Consider the following 22,933-nt stretch of genomic DNA (forward strand, 5'->3'; position numbering starts at 1 on the left):
TGCTCACATGCTCTCCCTCTCAGAAAAAAGAGGGGGAAAAAGGTGATTCTTTCAGGTCACAGAAAATCCATACCAAGTCTAAACAAAAATGGAATTTAATGGCAGTCACAACTGGGGAGTGTAGGAGTGGGCTAGTGTCAGGCCTGGCTGGATTCAGCATCTAAGAAACGTCATTGACATGGATCTTCACAAATGTCTTCAACTGGAGAGTGCATACACAAATGGTACATCCACTGAATGGAATAGTACTCAGCAATAAAGGAAAGCAAAGGATGGATACACAACATGGATAAGTTTCAAACATATGCCCATGAATGAAATAAAGCAATCACAAAAAGCTACCTCCTGTATGATTTCACTTAGGTGACATTCTAGAAAAATCTCAACTACAGGGATGGAGAATAGGTCACAGACTGCTAAGAGTTACAGGCTGGGGAAGGTCTGACTACAAAACAAAAATTTTTAAAGGACTGGGAGGAGGTGATGGAACTGCTCTGTATCCTGGTTGTGGTGGTGCTTACACAAAGCTACACATGTGTCAAAAACTCATAGATCTATATGCCAAAAAGCAAATTTTACTGAAAGTAAATTTTAAAAGTTGGGTTTTTAAAAAAGATTTTATTTATTCGAGAGGGAGAGCGCACAAGCAAGGGGAGGGGCAGAGGGAGAGGGAGAAGCAGACTCCTCGCTGAGTAAGGGAGCCTGATGTGGGACTTCATCCCAGGACTCTGTGATCATGACCTGAGCTGAAAGAAGACTTAACCACCTGAGCTACCCCGATGCCCCTTAAAAGTTATTTTTTAAGATGCATTTTTTCTTCCCTCACTCTGCTCTCTCTCACAGAGCTGGTTTCATTCTCAATATGCACATAACAGCATGATTAGCATCACCAAGCCTCAATTTTCCTTCCTTCACATGCAACAAGACCATGTGGCAAGGAAGAAGCAAGCAGAGCATCTCCTTGTCTCTGACAGGTCACATGCTCATCCCTGAACCAATGACTGTGGCCAGAGGAATAGCCTGTTCCAATTGGTGCAGGCAAAGTCCTGTGTCTCTTCCCAAGAGCTTGGAGCTACATGAGCCCCAGCTAAAGTATCACATGGTTGGGGGGGTCCCCCCAAAACAACAGTAGGGTACCATTTTGACAAGAAGAATGAGGATGTTCTTTGTATGAAGCAACACAAAAATCCACTCAGTTACCCAAATGGAACAATTCCAACTAAGTCAAGGCTGATTTCTTTAGTACTACTCTCAACAATGTTGGTCTGGGAAAAAAGATATCAGGAATACACCTGGGGTCACAAACCAGACATTTTAGTGACCATGCAGAACAAATGAGTTTAACCTTTAGAGTCTGACATAATCCATTTGAAACACAAGGTGGATAATCTGAACCCAGGACCCCCCCAAAAAAATAACATCCACTGCAGGGCTGATATGTTTATTTTAGAATACTGAATCTTCACAGTGATCTCAGCAGGCAGTGATAAAACAGAGACCTGGTCCCAAGCTCAGAAAGGCCCATGGTTGTTTTAATGCTCTGTTGTCCCACTCCACACCTCTGAAATTCTTAAGAGTTTATCTTTAAACTTGTGCTTTGTAAGTGCAGAGTAATGGGACAAGGAAGCAGGCACACAAGCATGCCCACACTATGCTCATCTGCTGGCCTTTCCTGCTCTGTTTGCACACGGCATTCCAGATGCCCCAGGAGCAAGATTCCCAGTGGACCCACCACACGGGGAGATTAGTGAGACCCAAAGCAAGCAAAAATGACTATGCTGCATCTAAGACATATTAGCAGGGGCGCTGACAGCTCAGAAAAGCCATGCTCTCCTTTCAAACCAGGACTTTCTTCAAATGCAGAAAAAAATGACAAAGTGCTACAGTGTGCTAATCAAGTGCAGTAGACACAGCTGAGTTAGTTCTGTGCAGAATTTCCATGGTCGTGAAAAGAACAAAATGCATATGAAAGTATGAGCTACAAAATATGACTGGTGTTGTTTTAAGGATTCTGCCTATGGGTTAATTGCCCTTATATTTGCATTTAAAACTGGTACTGTACCATAAAAAAATGAATGGTACATCACATAAACAGAATGAAAGATTAAAATCCTACGACCACCTCAGGAGAGGCAGAAAAAGCACTGGACAATGCAGTGAAACACTACTAACCCAGGCTAGCTCAGGTCAATCCAAAATCATTCGTGGAATATCTTTCCTTCTCTTAACTTTTTCAATAAAGACTACTCTTTTCAAACACGCAAAGTGGGACACCTGGGTCGCTCAGGGGTTGAGCATCTATCTACCTTCGGCTCAGGACGTAACCCCGGTTCAGGGACTGAGTCTCGCATTGGGCTCCCTGTGAGGAGCCTTCTTCTCCCCCTGCCTAGGTCTCTGCCTCCCTCTGTGTGTCTCATGAATAAAAACAAACTAAAAATTAAAATTGAAAAAAAACATGCAAAGTAACTAGAGGAAAGGTAACAATTGTCTGGTCTTTGTGGCTGGTACTAGAGAATCTGCTTTAATAAATCTTTAAGACTTTCTTGGGGGGGGGGGGCGGGAAACAGCTGGGAGGCTCAGTTGGTGAAGAGTCTGACTCTTGATTTTAGCTCAGGTCATGATCTGAAGGTCATGAGATTGAGTTCCACAAGGGGATCCATGCTGAGCATGGAGTCTGCTTAGAATTCTCACTCTGCCTCTGCCCTTCCCTCTGTCTCATGCTCCCTCTCTCTCTCTCAACATTAAAAAAAAAAAAATACTTTTTTAAGGGTTAAGAGTTTAAACAGCATGATCTCTGGGTCCTTCAACATTTCTTCCACAATCCTATTGACTATTCAGTTGCTTGAAATTCCCACTTCACCTACCATTTTTTTAAAAAAGCCTATTTCCTGTCTGCATTAATTTCTCACAACAATTAAGCAAGTAAAGGAGTCGGGGGTGCAGGGAGTGCAGAGCAGTGATTAAAAGACAAGCAGAGGGCGAGGTCTGCCTCTGAGGAACTTAACACTTTAATTGAGAAGGGAAGAGGAATCTACATTTAAGAACTGGTAATACTAAAGATAAATAATGTATCGTTAACTTGCCTGATACAGGTTATTTGTGTTGCCAAATCTCAGAGACAGAATATATCAACACTGGTTATCACAAGTTTGCCATTAGTACTATCCAATGAATGAAATACTGGCAATAATAATAATAATAATAATAACTGAGGAATCCTCTTGACACTGTTAACCTGCTTCATGTGTATTAGGTCTTTACACATTTATTCTTTACACAGTTCTGTGAGACAGGGTATTAGTCTCATATTAATTTTTAATATAATTAAATAATTTTGTAGTGCTGTGTCCACTTTATAGGTTAAAAAAGGAAGGCACATAGATGTCAAGAAACATGCCTAAAGTCACAAAGCGCATAAAGGGTGGAGTCCAGGCTCTATCCACTGTCCTTTCTGCAGGCTCCTAGAACCTATAATGCTTCTGCTTTTTTCCTTCTGTTTGGCTTCAGGGCTGCGGTGGCCCAGACTCAGTCACCTCCTTTCTCCTAAAGCAAACAGGGCTCCGTGATTGCCTGTGAATGACAGCATGTCCCAAAGTCTGCAGGCTGAAACCCATAAAGAACACCAGGGAAGGAGTGGGAACTCCGTCCCCACACCAGCCCTGGGGGGCTATGCAAGGAGCTCTTGTTATGGGTAAACTTGCTTCCTAGCAAGAGCTCTGGGAGGTCCCAGGTGGGGACAAAACAAAAACTCTCAGCTCCTCTTTTCTCAGGATTAATTCAGAGCTTATTCAGTGTAGGGCAGAGTCCTCTTGGGAAGGGAGGGGCACAGGGGACAGCACCCAGCGAGGTAGAGGCAGGTGCAGGGGACCAAGCGGGGTGCCTGCCCCCAGCCCGGCTGCCCCCTGACCCCAGCCCCTCCGCGGTCGCCTGTGCAGGATCAGCGCCTCGTGCGCAGCAACGCTGCCACCTAGTGGCCGAGGCTGTGGCCGCCGTGTGACGGCAGGTGGTCGGTTCCCCAAATCCAGGACGGAAACCCAGGCTTGGGGCGATCTGGGGACGCGCGCCAAGGCGCACTGCTGCTTCCTGACTGACCGCCTCTGCACATGCATGATGGCTCCGCATCGCGGGGCTCCTGGTTGGCAAGTCAGAAAGCCCAGCGCAGATGGGCTTCGGGGAGCAGCATACCCCCTCCTCCAGGACGCCCAGGGCTCGGAGCCCTGGGAGGAGGTGAGCGAGCACCCCGGGGGGGGGGGGGGGGCGCGGCGACCTTGCCCCTCCCCATAGCCCGCGGGCCACTGGCAATCCTGCCCACCCCAGCGCCTCACCCCCGAGCCAGCAAAGAACACGGGAAATGGTTCCGGCCTGGATCGGTGGCATCCTGCCAGGGAAATCTGGCGGTTTTATGAAAAGGCCTTTCCTTCATTTCAGATGCATTGGCTCCAGGAGGAAATCCCCCTCTCAGGCCGAACTGCCCCTGCACCTCCTCTCACAGACGCCAGAGTGCTGAGGGGCCCCAGGCAGCAGGAGACGTGAAAATGCCCCTCCTGGCAGAGATGAATCCAGCCTGTGGCCACAACAGAGTGACTGGGAGAACTGTCCCCATGGGATTAACAAACCCAGCAGCTAGTCTCAATCTAGCCAGAAGCCACTTAGGCCCAGCCCACGCTCCTAGCATCCTCAAAAGTACAGGGTGGTGGAGCCTGGGCTACAGAGCAGGCGATTATGGCTGGAAAATCAGCCCACCTTTGGGCCAGCTGGTCACCATGGCAAGCAGCTCAGCCCCACAAGGAACATGTGAAAGAAGAAGACAGGAATATGATCCACCTCCTCAGGTTTTGTGGGTGTCAGATGGGCTGAGTCAGGCATTCCCATCTGCCTCAGTCAGCTCTGGCTGCTGTAACAAATATCGGAGACCTGGTGGCTTAAACAACAGTTATCTGCTCACACTCCTTGGAGCTGAGGAGTCCAAGGTACTGACCAATTCACCACCCAGCATCCACTTCCTTGCTTGGAGATGGCCAGCTTCTCCCCGAGTCCTCCTCACACAGCGGACAAAGGAACTCTTGTACTGATCCCATCATGGGGGGTCCTACCCTCTGGCCTCATCTAGCCCTAACCACCCCCAAAGGCCCCACCTCCTCACACTGTCACACTGGAGGTCTGTTTCTTTTCCCTCTGTTTGGCTTTTTTTACCAACTCTGGGGGTTACAAACACAAAGTGCATATGGCCATTCATGCATCAAGTGCTCACTGAGTGATCGGGTGCACAATGGACCAAGGCAGCCTCGTCCTGGCAGGGCTCAGTCTCACCCGGGGCATGAACATAAGTGAGCCATTCCATAAAGAAAAGCAAGGCTGTGACAGTGGATGCACAGAGGAGGGGCACATAAGGCCATCGGATGGAACCGGGAAAACCCGGACCTGCAGACCAAGTTGAAGAATGTTGCCAAAACTCCCATCCACCTGCAACCCCACAATGTGACCCCAGTTGGAAACAGGGTCCCGACAGATGAAATTAGGTCATGTTAGGTTAAATCCAATGATTAGTATATTTTTAAGAGAAAGGAGAGGAATTATCACAAAAACAGAGGAGATGGCCATGTGAACACAGAGGCAGAGATGGGACGGATTATGTCCACAAGCCAAAGAATGCCCAGGGCCCCAGGAGCTGGAACAGAGGCATGGGATGGGCTCTGCCTCGGTGCCTCTGAGAGGAATGAACCCCCTGGCACCACGTGTTTGGAATTCTGGCCTCCTGAACTGTGAGATGACACGTTCATGTTATTTTGTGGTCATTTGTTGCAGTAGGCCCAGGAATCTAACACAGTGCCCATGGGACAAATGGAATAAACCAGGCCACGGGGTGGGAAAGAGGGTACTGGGCAGAGGAAGACAGCAGAGGCAAAGGGCAGAGGTGGGAGGACATAGACCTGCTGAAGGACACGGGGGGCAGTGAGGCTACAGCAGGTGTCAGAGAGAGGGAGAAAGGGCTCCAGATTAGGCTGGAGAGGAACGTCCAGGCCATGCACAGCCAGCTAGATGCCACTTAATGCTGTCTGGCCTTCATCCCAGGGGCAAAGGGAAGCCAGTGAGGTGGCTTACGTCATGGGAACATGGCACCATTCCATGCAATTCAGCAAAGCATGGCCCTGGAATGATAGAGAATGGACTAGAAGCAGGAATGACCAGGATGGAAACTGATGGAAAGGTCCTGGTCATAGAGGGCGACCTTGTTATATAAATGAGCCCCTATATTCTTTACTTCTTCAGAGTAGACTAGGACCATTCCTTCCAAGATCGCTGGTGCCAAACTCAATTTTTTACACATCCAATTGCTTTAAATATAGTCCAAATCAGCATATTTTTAGCCACTTAGAGCCTGCTTGCCTTGCATCCCCCATGAAACTGCACCCAAAATATGCTCCCCATGAATAAGAAAAACCCTGGGGTATAAGAGACCCCCAGCCGCTGCTGACCTTGAGAGCCCCCTGACCCAGAGGCTCCCATCGGGCTACTGAGGGATGGCACTCAAACACAGCTCCCTGACCAATTCCCTCCTCTCCCAAGAGCACTGATCTCTTTCTACCCAGGTGGGGGCCTCTGTTTCTGGAAGTCTCCTGCAGTGGGGAACTTCCTGAACATGCAACCTGTCCAAGTGATGCCCAAATAAAGCTTGTGGTTGCTGCCATCCCATGGTCACATATTTTTGTTTGATCACCTCTGATCCCCAAACTCACCACAATCTATTCTGCAAAATGGCTGCTGGGATGGGAAGAAGATGCCAGAGATGCTGGCAGGCTGTGGAGATGGACTGGACACTGCAAAGGGGAGAGGGCATGAGAGAAGAGTCAGAGTGGCGCTGGGTGGGGATGGGGTGGGGGTGAGGCCAGGCCAGTTACTGAGTGGGAGAAGGTGCCAGGGAAGCAGAAGAGCTCTGCTTGGGGCACAGTGATTCTGAAACACCTGTGAGCCCCCATGCCCCTGAGGACAGAGGAAGAGCTAAAGCAGAAGCTGAAGCTCAGGACAGGGCTCTGAGCACAAAAGTGGGGGTATTATTGGAGGGAGAGGGGGACTGAAGTCACTGGAAGAAGAGGAAAGAAGCCTGCAGAGTGGGAAGAAGAGCCCAGAAGGAGGCCCCTTAGTGCACAGGTCTGGCAGGTGCCCAGGAACCTGAAAGAAGGCTTAGAGGGTCATCCTGGGACGAGTGGTGGGGTTGGGGGGTAGTGCAGTCAGAAGGGCCAGGCAAGGTGGGGCATGCTCTAGAAGGAGGGAGCTATCCCTGAGAAGCAGCTCTGAGGACCTGGCAGGGGCAGGGGGAGCGGTTTCCGTGGAGAGGTGCTAGCAAGAGGCACAGTGGTGGTGGTGAGGCTCCAGCAGAACACAAGGGGGTAAAAAAAAGAGAACACAAGGGGAGCACGGGGAACAGACAGTTCTTCCCAGCACTGTGGCTTTAAAGAGACGGTCCGAACAGGAGTTAGAAGGTTTGGACACAAACCCCTACTGCTCGCTCCAGTTCATTCCCTTCTGACATCCCTGGTGGAGACCGAAGTGACCTTCCTTGGACCTTCTAGGGAGCATTCCCTATGGAATCTGGGGCAGAGCCTAGGGCCCCAAATCTTTGGCTTTCCTCCAGTCTCCCAATCCCTAACTCCTGCCACCCCCTTCAAACAGCATCAAGCTGATGTTTACCACTCAGGTTGCCATGACAACGGAATGTCAGAGTGTGCTCCATTTTGAGCTCATACTGTCTTTACTGAAAACAGGTCAATGAGGAAGGCAGGTAGCTTTTCCAGCAGAATCTAAAATTCTGAAATAGAGAATGTTGAGCTCAAGACCAATAACTCAAGGAAAGAGTAATTCTTTTCCCCAAAAACAATGAACAGATTTCAGATCAGTTCTTCTCAAGTTCAAAGGCACAGGGATAGGCCAAGTGCCAGACCCACAGGAGTCTTTTTCAAATTATCAGGTATTTGTTCTTTGCCTTCCCAATATCTATTTCTCTTCTCCCTTTGGAGAAAACTTGAGTTATCTGGTCATCAGTGGTCACATGACCCAATGAGGGGCATTAAAGAAGACAGAAACATTCTGACGTGGGCAGAAGCTCCCAAGGGGCCCTCCCCTCATCCCAGGGACAATGTGGTGTGGGGAGGCCAGCCCAGAACTGCTGAGGGACGTCACCACACTGAGGGGGACCCAGAGGTGCAGGGGCACTGGCTGGAGCCAGCACTAGGGAAGGCAAGCTGGGAGCCAGTGGGAAACCAGGGCCTTGGAGATAGAGTCTGAGCTGCGATGGAGCTGCCACCTCCAGTGTGAGGAACCCTTGTATACACACGACTTGTCCTGTGAGGTGCATCAAAGAGGAGCCCATGGCAGCCCGTGAGGTTCCACAATTTGTGTATAAAGAGAAACTCCCACCCAAAAGACAGGGAGCCCAAAGATCGAAAAAGAAAACAGAAAGGTCCTTACGAGACAGCAAAGGGTAAGGGGCAAAATACAATAAGTGAACCCCCTCTTCAGGGTGTTCAGCGAGCTTCAGAGCAGGGAAGAGAGGGCTCATGTTTCTAGAATTCTTTGCAAAAATGTCAAATCCCTGATCAATGACTTTCAAATGCCACAATCCATGCATTCAAATAATAATTCTTTGAACATTTAATGAATAAATACATGGACAAACAGATTACTGTCTAATCATTTCTCCAATGTTGCCACTTCTATCCAAACAGTGAGACCCAAAACAAGCTGATCTGTACCAGAACCCCAGGAAAGCTAGTGCTTTTAATGTCGTCCTGCTCCTGCCTGGTTTGAGATGCTTCTCTCATTCTATGGTGTAACAAAATACTCATGTTTTGACGAGAACTCAAAAGGCTTCTTGTTGGCTGGGATGTGCTTTTCTCTGGGTTTCAAGTGTCTGTGTTTTTACCTCACCCGTATGTTGCCAGGGCATGAAAGATGTAAGCAACTGGCAGATGTGTCCTGAGAAACCATTTGCATTCCTGATTGAATTTGCAAAAATTGTAAATGTGATAGAGTGCTCCAGGCTCAATATCTTCCTCCCCTCGTGACTTGCTACCTTTGTGGAAAGAACCCCACACATGCTGTCTTGCATTTCAGGCAGAAAACTTTCTACACCAACGAGCCTAGAACAAGAATTGGCCCAAAGGAGTTTTGCTCAAATCCCATTGACGTTGGGATCTTTCCCCCCCAAAACTAGGAGATCCCCCATCATACTTTTTACTTTTGCCCACATCTTTACTTTGACGAAAGTCTAAAAGACCAGACTTTAGAGTCTGGTGCCATTTGGTAAGGCTATGAGGACACACTGGAAGGAATAAAATAATTTGGCAAAACCCATCTAAAATAATCTGTATGTACCCTTGGATTGAGTAACCCCACTTCTCAGAACTTATCCTACTAATATACCTGCACACATGTGAAATGACATACATACAAGGTTCTTCTTGGAGATGACCATACCATACAGCTAATGATTGACAGGAACAGCCTAAGCACTTTCTGTATGCTGGGGCACCTGGGTAGCTCAGTCAGCTAAGCGTCTGGCTTGTGACTTCGGCTCAGGCCATGATCTCAGGGTTGTAAGATCGAGCCCCACAACAGCCTCCATACTTAACAAAGAACCTGCTTAAGATTCTCTCCTCCCTCTCCCTCTGCCCCTTCTCTCACTCCCTCTCTCTCTCTCTCTCTAAATTTAAAAAAAAAAAATCTTTTTTTAAAGATTTTATTTAGGGACCCCTGGGTGGCTCAGCAGTTGAGCATCTGCCTTTGGCTCAGGCTGTGATCCTGGAGACCTTGGATCGAGTCCCACGTCGGGCTCCCTGCATGGAAGCCTGCTTCTCCCTCTGCCTCTCTCTCTCTCTCTCTGTGTCTCTCATGAATAAATAAATAAAATCTTAAAAAAAAAAAAAAAGGAGACGCTTAACCAACTGAGCCACCCACGCACCACCCCTAAAAAAATCTTTAAGCACTTTCTCTACACTAGCTCATTCCATACTCTCAACAATATATGAAGTAGGCACTGCTACCATTAGGTCCACTAAAAGGTTAGGTAATTTGGCCAAGCATTGTTGTAGTGGCCAAAGCCTGGAACCAAGCCAGGGGTCCATCAGTAGAGGAGTGGCCACCAAATGATGAAATGCAAAATGACAGCACGTGAAAGCTATAATTCCTTATGTTAGAGAAAGATCTCCAAGATATACCCTCTGTTAGGTAAAAAACAACAAAACAGTATTTGGTCTACTATTATTTGAGAGGGAAAAGCAAACTATACCATTTTTTTGCACACAGAAAAATATAATTACGTGCTTTTCCATGTACAGAATAGCTCTGAACATGGGGTGGGGGGGTAGCTAATGATATGGGTTGCCTGCACCAAAGGAAACTGGACTGCTGGAATATAGTGCAGAATTTTGTTTATTATAACCATTCTAATCACTTTTTTAAAAGTTAGAATCATTTTTAGAATGTACATGTCTTCAAATATTTTATTTTTTTAATTGTTTTTCTTTAATGGTTGTATTTATTTAATTGACAGAAAGAGAGCACACAGGCAGGGGGAGCTGCAGAGGGAGGAGAAGCAAGCTCTCAGCTGAGCAAGGAGCCCAATGTGGGACTCAGTCTTAGGACCCTAGGATCATGACTTGACCCAAAGCCAGAGGCTTAATCAACTGAGCCACCCAGATGCCCGGTCTTCAAATATTTTAACAGTTTTACTGAAGCACACTTTGCATACCCTAAAATGCACCCATTTTAACTGTACAGTTCAATGTAAATTTATACAGTTGTGCAACCGGCCCCTCCATCCACTTTTAGAATGCTTCCCTTACCCCAAAAAGTTCCCTATGCTTGTTGGCAGGCAATCCCCATTCCCACCCACAGGCCCAGGCAACTACTGATCTGCAGGCTGTCTCTATAGTTTCGCCTGTTCTAGAAATGGGTGCACATATGGAGTCATACGGTATGTGGACTTCTGTGCCTGGCTTCTTCACTCAGCATAATTATCTGAAAGTCAACCGTGTCACTGATGTATTAGTACCACATTCTTTTTGATCCCACTGTCTAGACCTGCCACAATGTGTTCATGCACTCCCTAGTTGATGAACATTTGGATTGTTTCCTGTTTGGGGCAATTGATGAATAAAACTGTGATGAACGTTTATGAACAGTCTTTTGTTTCTTTTAAGTAGATATTTAAGGCTGATAGCTGGGTCATAGGTAAGTGTATGTTCTACTTTTAAGAAATTGCCACAAAGTTCCCCACAGCCATTGCACCGTGGGACTTCCTCCAACAATGTAAGCAGGTTCCAGTTTCTCCACATCCTCACCAATTCTTGTTACCATCAACTTTTTTTTTATTTTAGCCATTCCATTCGTTGGTGACAGTGTCTCACTATGGTTTTTAATTGGCATTTCCCTAACGACTAATCGTTAGAAGATATTTTCTGCCATAAAAAAATTAACTTTAATAGTTACATACAGAAATTGAGAAATCTGGGGTGTCTGGCTAGCTCGATTGGTACAGCCAGACTTTTGATCTCAGGGTTGTGAGTTTGAGCCCTATGTTGGGTGTAGAGATAACTTAAGATTAAATCTTTTAAAAAAAATTGTGACATCTCATAAAAATCAGGAACTCAAAAAAAAAAAATCAGGAACTCTAGTTTCTCTCCCAAAAATCAGAAAAATCTGACAATGGTGGGTCAGCATTCCATGAAAATATGACAACTCTTTTCCAGAACTCCTGGTTTCTAACTCTCCTGACTTAGAAAGGCAATACAATGCATACACTGCCTTAGTGGGATCTGGAGCAGCATCCTTTAATCAAACATATTAGTAGTTCTAAAGTAAAAGATATGAACACTCATACTTAATGAAATAAAGTTATAAATGAGTTCATATAAGTTCTACCACCAAATAAATCTGCTGAAATTTTACCCAAAACATTTCAGTTTTCAGAACTTCCAGGATTTGGAATTACAAATAAATGATGGGTCTGAAACCTGCTCCTTCTCCAGAAGGGGCATGCCTTCCAATCCCCAGGGTCCCTCTGTGTAGCTGCTAGCCTGACCTTGGGAGGGGTCTTCCCAGGTCCCACTGCGGCACACTCAGTTGTACAGCAGGCTTGTGATTCATGTCCACCCATCTATTTCCATTAAGTTGGTCAAAGATGATGAGATCCACTCAGCTCATCACCCACCACCCCCACCACCCCAGGTCAGAGCATTCCCTGAACTTAAAGACAGGAAGGAGAACATGCCCAAACTCTTGACAGAGCAAACACACCTGTCCCCTTTCCTGCTGAGCTCACCCTGGCAATCCCACCCTGACCCTCTCACACCTTACCCAGCGCCACAGGCAGCTCCACACGCTAATAAAAGCTGACTGTTTCAAAGCCTACTGGCAAATCTTATTAAAGTAATCCCCCTCCCTGAACCCAGATTATTACAGCCACCTTTATGGTAGAATAAAAATTAATTTTCTCAGCTATAATAAGAACGATAAGAATGAATCACTTGGGACCAAATAAAGATTACAATTAGCTCAACAGAATAAATCTAAATTTAACACAGGCCAGCAATTTCTCTGCTCCTATTTCCTCTCTGGTGCCTGTATGAATGAGGCTGTGGAGTTAGACGCCCTCACCGGCTGGGCTATTGTTGATACGGTTCCAGCATGGTGCTCCCAGAGGAAGGCCAGGACCCAAGTTCTGGAGGCTGAGTTCAAGACCCAGACATTATGAAGGGAGGCTGGGTCCTTGTTCAAAACAGCGAGCTGTGCTGTCCCAAGACCAGCAGCTCTCTTCTGAATCACTGTGGACACGTGGGATTATTTAGCTCCTCAGCATCCATCCCATGTCTGGTAACTACACTCCAGTTTTGCTTGGGGAACTACCTCCTCCCTTCTCCATATTTCAGGTACTGGCAACTCCACTCTTTTGGTATTTGACCCAAGCCTGGCCAATCAGAGACCAATGACCAGCCCAATGATCATGAGGCACAGGACTTCAGCTTTAAATATTTGGCAAGAACTCCTTCTTCCTTTTGGGCTGGACTGAAAGGCCATCTCATGCCCACAGGATGCACAGAATAAAGCCCATCCTCAGAGGAAATCCAAGACAAGGAGAAATATTAGGTCCTGGTAACAATATTTGAATAGCTGAATCAAGCCGTACCCGAAGCTTTATCCCTCTGCTCTTCAACTATATGAATCAATAGATTCCTATCGTCCCTGCTTAGTGGTTCCTATACCTTGAAACCAAAAATGTACTTACTGATATCATCATTTCTCAGCATTTCATAATAAAATGAGCCCATAATTAAATTCGGCTCTCTGTGATAATAAACAGGGCCCTCTGCATCCTCAGAGTGGGGGGAATGGGATTTCACCCATCAGGACAAAGTATCCCAGATCCAGGTCCCAGGCAAACCACGAAGCAAGAAGGTGGTCAGGAGAGCACGGCTGTCCAATCAAGACTGAGGGTGTGCTTCAGGGTTCCCTAGACTAGAAGCCCAGCTTCCTACAGGACCGGGAACCCTGCTCTCCCACAGGAGGAGGTCCAAGTTTCCCAGGTGTGGACTGTTGGCATTCCCAGAGAGTTCTGATAAACAACTGGCACTCCAAGGCTGTCCTGCCTGGTATGGAATAGCCTGACTAACAAGGCACTAACAAGGTGGCACTAACAAGGCCACCTTCTCTGGCCAGCCCTATGAAAATGTAGGTGAGCCTGGGCAGCATTCCTGCATGCAATGCAAACCCCACACTTTGTGATGGTCAGAACCCCGCGCATCCCTCCACAGGACCCATATTCTTGCTCCAGTGGGTAGCAAGCCTGCCCTCCTGGCTCCTTCTTGAACAAAGCTCCTGCCCTCAGGGTCCAGCCTTTCCACTTTCAGAGAGAAAGCACACCTGAGCAGAAGTGAACAGGCTGCCTCCATCAGTTTGTGTCAAAGAGAGGGAGGGAAGCCCAGTCCTCACCCTGACAGGAACCACAGGGTCAGTGCCATAGTGGCAAGAGGAGAGGTTAGTCTGGGGTCACCATTAGCCACGGGATCTATGATGGGTCAAGGTCAGCCCGTGGCCAAGAGAAAAGAAGTACTATGTGTGACCAAAACAGAAGACTTGGAAGCAGTGTGATTCAGAACCAACTGGTCCTTGTGGGGCTTTGAACTTGAGACAGTAGCCTCTTTAACAAGGACGCGTTAGGAACTAGGAAAGCAGCAGTTTCTGTTGGGGGGGCCCCCTTTCCTTCCCTCTACCATCCCTTTCATATTATAGATGAAACCACTGTGTGTCCCCATCATTAACGGCACATACTGTGCACCGCAGTCCCCACGTGCCCAGCTGAGCCAGATGCTCTGCACATGACACCACCCCAGCAAAGCCCGAGTCAACCCTGTGAGTTCCAGTCATAGAAACTAAACTCTCTCCAGCTTACACCAGAGGAAATGGACACCACAGAGGAGTCAGCTCTGTGCACGGTCACCAGGATATTTAACCTGTATACCTCCTGGACTGCCTGGAAAAAAGCAAGGTCACTGATGGCAGAGGATCCTGGAGGGTCAGTTCTGGGGAGGAAGTCAAGGATATCCAGCCCAGTACCACTTTAGCTCTAAAAACTTTTGTTCAGACAAAATGTCCTTAAAAGTATTATTATATGATACTTAAGATTTACAAAAGGGTTTCAACACAATGAATGCACATGTATGACCACTCAATTGAAGAACAACATCACCCAATACAGTGGAAGGCCCCTACCACATTCCTTCTTTACTCCAGAAGCCAACCCTTCCAGAACTTGGGAGTTCATTGGGCTGTGTCTGTTTTTACTTTGATTACAGAATATAATGTCTACTTCTGCTGCAATATGTTGTGCCATATCCAGAATTTTAAACTCTGTGTAAATAATATGATACTCTACTATTCTGCCCTTTGCACTTTCTACAACAATATATTCATGAAAAAAAAAACAATATATTCATGAAATTCACATCTACTAATGCATGTTGCTGTCACCCACTCGTTCTGCTATCATGTAGTATTCCATTGTATGGAAATACCATATGGAGCCATTCTCCGGCTGGATATTTAAGTTGCTTCCAAGTTTCTGCGACGATAGACAATGTTTTAAGAAACAATTCTTGAATATGACTCGTTTACCTTTGCATTTCCACTTCCTAGAAGTGTTTCTGAGTTGTTTAAGGAAAGAACAGCTTCCTCACAGGGAAAGCCAACAAAGAGAACCAATAAGAGCTCCCCAGATCAGCCAGGGCAGACCTGGAGGCCGAGTGGTCATGCCCACCCATGCCACCCAGCAACCCCAGAATGAGAGGAGCTCAGGGTGCACAGCTAGTAGGCCAGGTGACTGGCCAACAGCCACCCATCACAGACATGGCAGGACCAGGACCTATGTCCTATTTTGAGCCCAAGAAAGGGGAGGGTAAGGGCTGTGAGAGAGAACATTTCCACCTTAGAACCACCCAGCCGCAAGCCCCATGAGTGCTTTTGCACATCAACAACTCACAGGAGGAGGAGGAGAAGGAAGAGAGCCTGTTTCTATGCAGATACATGCAAAGCTATGAAACATTCTATAAGAATCTGAGTATCAGCATTTAATATTTACCTGGTGCTCACTCTTTGCCAGGTGCCATCCCAAGTGCAGGACGTGTATTAACCTGCACTCATCCTCCCTATACTGGGGGTACCTTGACCAGCTCCTACATGTGAGAAAATGCAGGCCCAGAGAGGTAGACTCACTTGCTCAAGGCCACACAGCTGCCAGAAGTAGAGCCAGAACTCAAACCCAGGCAGATGCAGGCTGCACACTCTGAGCTCCTACTGGCCTCTGTGAGATGTGGTTTGAGAGCCCCGACTGGGACTCACCCTTGAAAAAACACCAGGAATAACTGGGAAGCAGGGCCCAAGCAGGAGCTGGGCCAGAAGGGCAGTATGGAGTTTAGCAAGCAGGGAGAAATGCAGAGGGTGTTGGAGGAGATGGGGCGCCAACCCCACCTGCAAATACAGCGCCCACGCACGCTGCCTCCACCCGTGTCACCTCGTTCCCTGCAATGGCTCTGCAGACCTCCCAACCAGCAGCAAAGCCATGGAGACCCACTCCACACAAAGATGTTTCTTAGTTTCTTTTGATTCTAATCTAATGAAAGAACAGGCAGGCGACCTAGTCATTTGCACCAAAGAAAGAGAAGTTCATTCCAACTCCTAACCCCTCAGACTTAACTGAAAAATGACCACAGCCTCTGGCAATTTTGCTAATTTGGGCTGGAAGAAAAGATCTTTGTGCCCCTTGCAAGGGTTCACGACCTCACTGTTCCCAGCTTCAAGAATTCACTGGCTCAGGCTCCTACAGCAAGAAACTGAGCAAATCCGCCCCCTCGCCGCCCTGCCTCCATGAGCCTGTGTGCAGGAGGCACCTAGGTACCCAGATGCCCCCAGGAAGTGCAGGCAGCCCAGCTGACCTGGGTCCTGGTACCCCTCCTCACCCGGGACAGAAGGCAGAGTCTACACAGGACCTGCCCCCAAACAGTCTAGGGTGGGTGCCAGATATCAGCATCTGCTGGTGGTGTCATCACTGCTGATTCTTGTCAAAATACCAGTATCCCAAGAAAGCCAGCTCCCAGTACCGCTTCCAGACGCCCACAGGTCACGTCAAGGTTGGCTCACAAAGGGCAGGAGGCCAGGAATTGGAGTGAGACAGTCAGGAAAACAGCAAAATCAGACCCTCTCCACGGGCTCAGCCAGTTTTCTGCGCACCGTCACACACGAGCTCACATGCAGCCTAGGCAGGTGCTGGATGAAGAGACCGAGACCAAAAAAAAAAAAAAAAGAGAGAGAGAGAGAGAGAGAGAGAGAGATGGAGAAAAGAACAGATGCACGGGTCTCAGGCAGTAGGAACTCCATGCCATTGGCACTTCCTGCAAGTCCATCCCGTGCCAGGAGACAGGGACACATAGCAGCCAGCACCACCCTGGTGACACAAAACTCCAACCACGCGATTCAAGGGGACTAGTGCAAAGTGAAAACACAAGAGCCCTTGTTCAAAAATTAAGGATCTCATGACGGTGACGACAGAGCATTGAACAAAGCAGAGGACCCTCCTGATTCTGGCGCCTGGGGTCACTGAGCATGTCCCGTATCCATGAAGCCAGCCCAGGCTGTGTATGGCAGGAAAATCCTTTTAACCAATGAAATAAAGGGGGGGGGGGGTCAAGAATGACAGAAAAGCCAAGAAAAAAAGGAAAAGGAGAAAAGAAATGTACTGGCCCAGGCAACTCGCAATCCAGGTATGCTGGCGCCTGCCTAGACTCAGAGATCCCAATAATCATAAATGTCATAAAGGTGTACCGACCTTTGCTGTGTTTCAGCCACTATTCTAAGAGATTTACAAGTATTAACTCATGTACTCATCAGCACAATGCTCTGAGGCAGATATTCATACCGTCTCCACTTTCAAGGTAAGGAAACTGAGGCACAGGAGGGTTAGTTAGGCAGCTTGTCCAAACTTCCGAATCTGGTGCATCACCAAGCCAGGACCAGGGTACTGGTATCTCAGCCCGAGCTCACGCTGCAGATGTTAGAGAGAAGCCGTACAGAGTCCGCGGCTGCAGCATCTACAGTCTTCTGAATAAACACAGGAAGCACCAGTGGCCCACGTGGCAGAGGTGTGGGAAGTGGCTGCCAGGAGAGGCAGAAGGTTTAAAGGAAGATGCATCCATCGGTTTAAGATCTGTGCATTAGGGACAAGCCATTCCAGACACGTAATTCCATGACAATGGACAATGGAACAGCAGTCAGCTCCCTCGCCTCAGAATCCACACCTGAGTCTTGACAGATTTCTGTGAGATGGAGCCTGTGAGGCAGCTCTCAGGGAAAGTGCATTTCAGACACTTTTTGGGTGACTGCCCCAAGTGGAATGCAACTGTCCAGACACATTAGCTGGGCTGTTCATCAGCCCAGCAGGCCCTAAGAGCAGAGGCCAATCTCTCCAGGGTGATGGCATTCAGCCTGGGGCTCTCCCAATGATGCTGAAACTGCAACCTAGGGACTCCAGAGGGCCACCCCACAAACAGACTTGGCTATAGCCGAGCTTTCATTCTGAATGTGGGTTTATTGCCAACCTTTAAAAACAGAGCTCAAATCCATTTCTTAGAGAAATGGTTGGTTCCATGTCTGGAGCAGTAAATATACCAGATGAACCTGGAAAAGCTCATGCCAGGAAACAGGAAAGCACTCCAAAACTGACAGGGACATGTCAGAAGGACACATGAGCCAGCTTGAAGGCGTGCTTGCTGGCTAAAGCTGCAAATCTGGGATGATTTAGAGCTTCCAAACAATGAATGACTCAACAGATGAAACTCGTCAAGTATGTTAAAATCCATGAGTTCATAGCAATACTCAAAAACAAAAACAGGGAGTGGCCACGAGGCGAGACCACTGGCTTCTCTTGAAAACTGAAAGATCTGGCAGGATTAGAGCTGCACTCTCATAGGACCACAGTGGCTGGTGTCAGGTTGTCTCTTACAGGAAGAGCACATGTTCTCCCTCTGCCACAGTCAGCACCACTCCCTATTACCTGACCTAGGACAGACTGCCAGGGGCTCTTTTGTTTCCATAGGAGCTTCTACTTTATCCTTTACATCATGTGCCTATCAGTTCAGTCTGAAATGTCTTTCTGATCTGGCCCATCTCTCACTTGGCAGTCCCTGGAAGTCAGATCTGGCCCCAGCAGTGACAGGAGATACTACTCTAGCTTCACTGAGCTACTTCTCACGAAGTCCCTGGCCAGGAATGAAACATAAGGCTGCTTAAAAAAAAAAAAAAAGTGCATCATAGGGATGCCTGGGTGGCTCAGTGGCTGGGCGTCTGCCTTTGGCTCAGGGGTCCTGGGATTGAGTCCCACATCAGGCTCCCCACAGGGAGCCTGCTTCTCCCTCTGCCTGTGTCTCTGCCTCTGTGTGTGTGTGTGTGTGTGTGTGTGTCTCATGAATAAATTAATAAAATCTTTTTTAAAAAAGGTTCATCATATTCCTTATCTAACCTCCCGGCCCTCATCAGTGGGGCCTCTGACCTGCCCTCTGACCTGCCACTCTCTACCCTATTTGTTGGGAGTTTTGAGCAGAAGGACAGCAAGATTTTACTCACTTTTTAAAGGCTCCTTGATAAGGCTAGATGGTAAAGAGCCCAGCATGAAAGCAAGAAGATGTGAAGAGGCAGATTCCAGGCAGGGTGTGATGGGGCTTGAATGGGGTGGGAGAGAAGCCACTGTCACGCCAGGGGTATTTAACACTACAGTGTGGCCTGACCCACTACAACCTGAGCAAACTGGAAGGATGGAAATCGCCCCAGCAGATGCCACATGTGTTCTGTGAATGTAACATTTTCATGTTTATTTAAATAAATTTAAATCCCAATTAACTCTGATTTTAAACCAACATTCCTAACCAGCAGCAGCTTCCCCTCCTAACCCAAGGTTAGTACGGTCTCCCTTCTACAACGGTGGCCCAGACCCTCTATGACTAATACACAGAGATGCCACACAGGGGGAGCGGTAAGAGCCAGGGACACCCTCGTAAGAGAACTTCCCGTTCAAAGGGCCACTGGCTACAGAACTCTTCTGCAAACACCAACACACACCACCTTTGATGCTCAATTATGGTCGAAGAAAAAGATGTGAGTATGTCTTACCCCATCATCCCAAAATAGCCTAGAAGAGTGAGCAGGCAGGAGAAATCCCACCCTGAAAGGTCTTTTATTGAAAGGTTTGGAAGCCCTGGAAACAGGTAAAGATAATTGAACAGTCTCAGACACCAGAGCTCGGTGATGGGCTGCCTGACATGACATCATATTTCATTTTTATAATTGCCCAGCTCGTGCCTTGAGTCAAGGAGACATCCTAAGACCATTTCTCAAATCAACAAGCCCATTAGCAGATGGACAGGAGGTGCCCATCGGAAGCCTCTAAATGCACTGCGTCTCTCTGTTAAGTAAGAGCCCGAACCTCGGAGTGTGCAGGCGGGGAGGGGCAGAGGAAAAAAGGTCAAAAGTGTCTCTCTATGTGGCTGGCTATGGTCACCATGGTAACTAGAGGCCTACCACACCAAGTGGCCACTCAGAGACGGCCCCATGGAGTCCCACAACTGGGAGCTTTCAGAGCAAAACAGAAGCCTGACCTCCCGGGAGGAAGGGGGTGGATATGTTGACAGAGGCAGGGAGTCTAACAGGTTTCTGAAGTCCAACCCAAGGGTCCCTGCTTATTAACTGTGTGGATCTTGGAGCTTACTCAAGGATTCTGAACCTCAGTTTCCTTATCTGTGAAATGATAGGGACAACGGATATTATGGGGCATTAAGGAAACAATGCAATGTCTGGATGCATCCAATAGCCCTCAAAGACTCTGCTAAGATCCCAACCACTGTCCACACGGCTACCTCCACACAGGTCTCACTCAAGTCCCTGCCCACTGGAACATTGGGCTGCCTGCATATACAGGACTAAGGATTGCTCTGCACAGCTCATGTGGATGCTACTGCCCACTGCACAAATGTGTCCATCCCATGTGCCCTTCTTACAGTGGGCATCACACACCTTCATGGATAGGAGGGCCCCTGCCCTGGAGCCTCCTCAGCCTGAGACTACAGCAGCAGTGACTCTGGGTGAGTCCTGAGACTAAGTCATAAGAGGCGATGCCGTTCCTGACTGGTCCTCCCAGGAGGCTCAGCCTCCCAACCTGCCACCCTATTGTAAATAAGTCAGGCAGGCACATAGGAAGGCCACATGGAGGACTTCCAGCCACAGGGCAGCTGAGGTCCTGCTGACCGCCAGCATCAACCCACAGAAACGTAAGTGAGTCTTCAAATGATTCCTTCCCGCTACCCCAGAGGATGGCAAACACTACAGAGACAGCTGTCCCTGCCAAGTCCTGCCCCAACTGCAGATTAGCGAGCAAAATAAATGCCATCGCTGTTTGAAGCCACTATGTTTCAGAGTGGCTTGTTATGCACCAACAGATAATCAGAACACAACTCTCTGAAATTTTAGGTTTACTCACACTGAAACTGCTTGCCATACAACCCCTCAAGAGCTCAGCTGGGAACAGACCTTGCCAAGGAAACAAATCATTTGCTCTTGAGAAATGAACCCTGGGAGGGGAAGAGAAGATGCTGATCTGTACCTGTTACTCTGTCCATGTCCCCAGAATGGAAACCCACATCTGCCTGTGAGAATGGCACCTGCCACAGAAGAGGCACATGGCAAATACCAGTTGAAGGAATGAAAACACACACTACAAAAAGATTCAAATTTAGATCCCAGAGTATAGAAATTTTCCACCTTGAGGTACATTAGCAACAACAATATCTAAACTAATGAAAGCAAGCTGCAAATTAGCCAAGCTTCCTATCCTTGAAAGAACAGTCATCTGACAGGTAGGGAAAAAAAAGATAAAATTATATTTTTCTTTTCAAGGTTTCTGTGTCTATGAAAAGATTACACCCTGTCCTGTATAGTATATAAAACCGAAAGATTGTAAAAATATGTAATGAAGAATCTGAACGTTCCCTGACCAGGATGTTCATCACACCACTGGCTGTAATCGTAGATCACTAGAATTCAGCCTAAATGCCCATCATTTGGAGAAGAGATACAATTCCAAATACAATGGAATATTACACAGCAGGTAAAAGACTAAGGTAGGTCTCCAAAATATATTGTTGGATGAAAAAACGCAAATTACAGAATCCTATGGTCAATAAAAAATTTTAAATGCACAAACATAATATATTCTTCGTGGTTCTATATATAAGTAAAATATGAAAGTGGTTTGCAGGGTGCATGATAAATTCATAATAGTGACTGCCTCTGGGAAGGGAGATGAAATTGTGCAAAAGAACTTTATCTGTAACGTTTGGGTATTTGTTAAGTAAAATTATAAAAGACTTGTGACAAATGTGACAAAATGTTAACAGCCGACATTTCTAGGTGCAAAGTACATTGATGTTTGTTATGTAACACTTTGTACTTTTCATATTTTTTCTTATTTCTCAAAATAACAATTACAATTTTTTTAAAAAGTAAAGGCTTTTTTCATCCTGCTAGCGAGAACCGTGAGCAGCAACAGCATTTGAGATGGCGATGTGTAGTATTTATTAAAATGGCAAGTGAATAAACACTTGGATACAACCTCAGGCCCTGGTAGCTACCCTGCAGAAAGGCATAAGCGCTCATGAGGCAGACACCAGGATACTAAGCGAGCGCTGTTCATAGTAGTAGAAACGTGGGAACAGCTTAAATGTCCACCAGTGGGGAATGGCCACAGAACCTGGAGCAGGTCCATAGCCTGGAACCATATATAACGGCAGCAAAGAATGAAGTCAACCATCTCTACAATGTATTACTGAGAGAGAGAAAAAAAAAGCAACTTGCCAAAAAATTATGTGAAGTATAGTGTTTATTTTTTGAAGTACTATATTTTTCTACGGGTACATATATTTATACTTAGCTGCACATAAAAGACCTAAAATAAAGAAAAAAGGCTAATAACAGTAGTTTACTTCCAAGGAGAAAAGTGAGCAGAAGCGTGGTTGGGGGTGTTGATCACAAAAGATGGTAGCCCTTTTTGTAATATTTTAATTTTCGGATAAATAATAGTAGTAGCAATAATCATAATACAAACCTTTATATGATGCTTCCTATTTGCCAGACACTGTTTTAAGTGCTTTTCATATGTTGGCCCACTGAGTCCAACAACAGCCTACGGGGCTGGCTACTATCATCCCTATTTTACAGGAAGGATTCCAAGGAACAGAAGTTAAGAAGCTTATGTAAACTAAAAAGGTAACAACAACTGAAACATATTAATTACATGTAAATCCATAGGTTTGTAATAGTAATGCATAAAACTTTCCTGAAT

The 22,933-nt window shown here is 47.0% G+C and overlaps 1 protein-coding gene and 1 long non-coding RNA gene across 3 annotated transcripts in view; both read right to left on the reverse strand.

Annotated features, from left to right (window-relative positions):
- Window positions 1–22,933, reverse strand: part of TMEM132B (transmembrane protein 132B) — a 374,357-nt gene that overhangs the window by 231,907 nt on the left and 119,517 nt on the right. Inside the window, exon 1 of one of the 2 annotated variants that reach the window (XM_077875249.1) lies at window positions 4,744–4,894. The exons of the other annotated variant lie outside the window; for it this stretch is intronic. Within the exon in view, the coding sequence (XP_077731375.1) occupies window positions 4,744–4,765 (22 nt within the window). The 5' untranslated portion in view covers window positions 4,766–4,894. Of the gene's footprint in view, window positions 1–4,743; window positions 4,895–22,933 lie in introns of those variants that run through there. 2 annotated transcript variants of the gene reach the window in all.
- LOC144299722 (uncharacterized) lies at window positions 5,052–7,696 on the reverse strand. Its single transcript, XR_013366385.1, has 3 exons — window positions 7,496–7,696; window positions 6,738–6,818; window positions 5,052–6,149 (listed from the first exon to the last, which is right to left on the reverse strand). It is a non-coding gene; the product is annotated as an uncharacterized LOC144299722 (long non-coding RNA).

Source organism: Canis aureus, chromosome 27 (genome assembly GCF_053574225.1).
Source record: "Canis aureus isolate CA01 chromosome 27, VMU_Caureus_v.1.0, whole genome shotgun sequence".
NCBI lineage: Eukaryota > Metazoa > Chordata > Mammalia > Carnivora > Canidae > Canis > Canis aureus.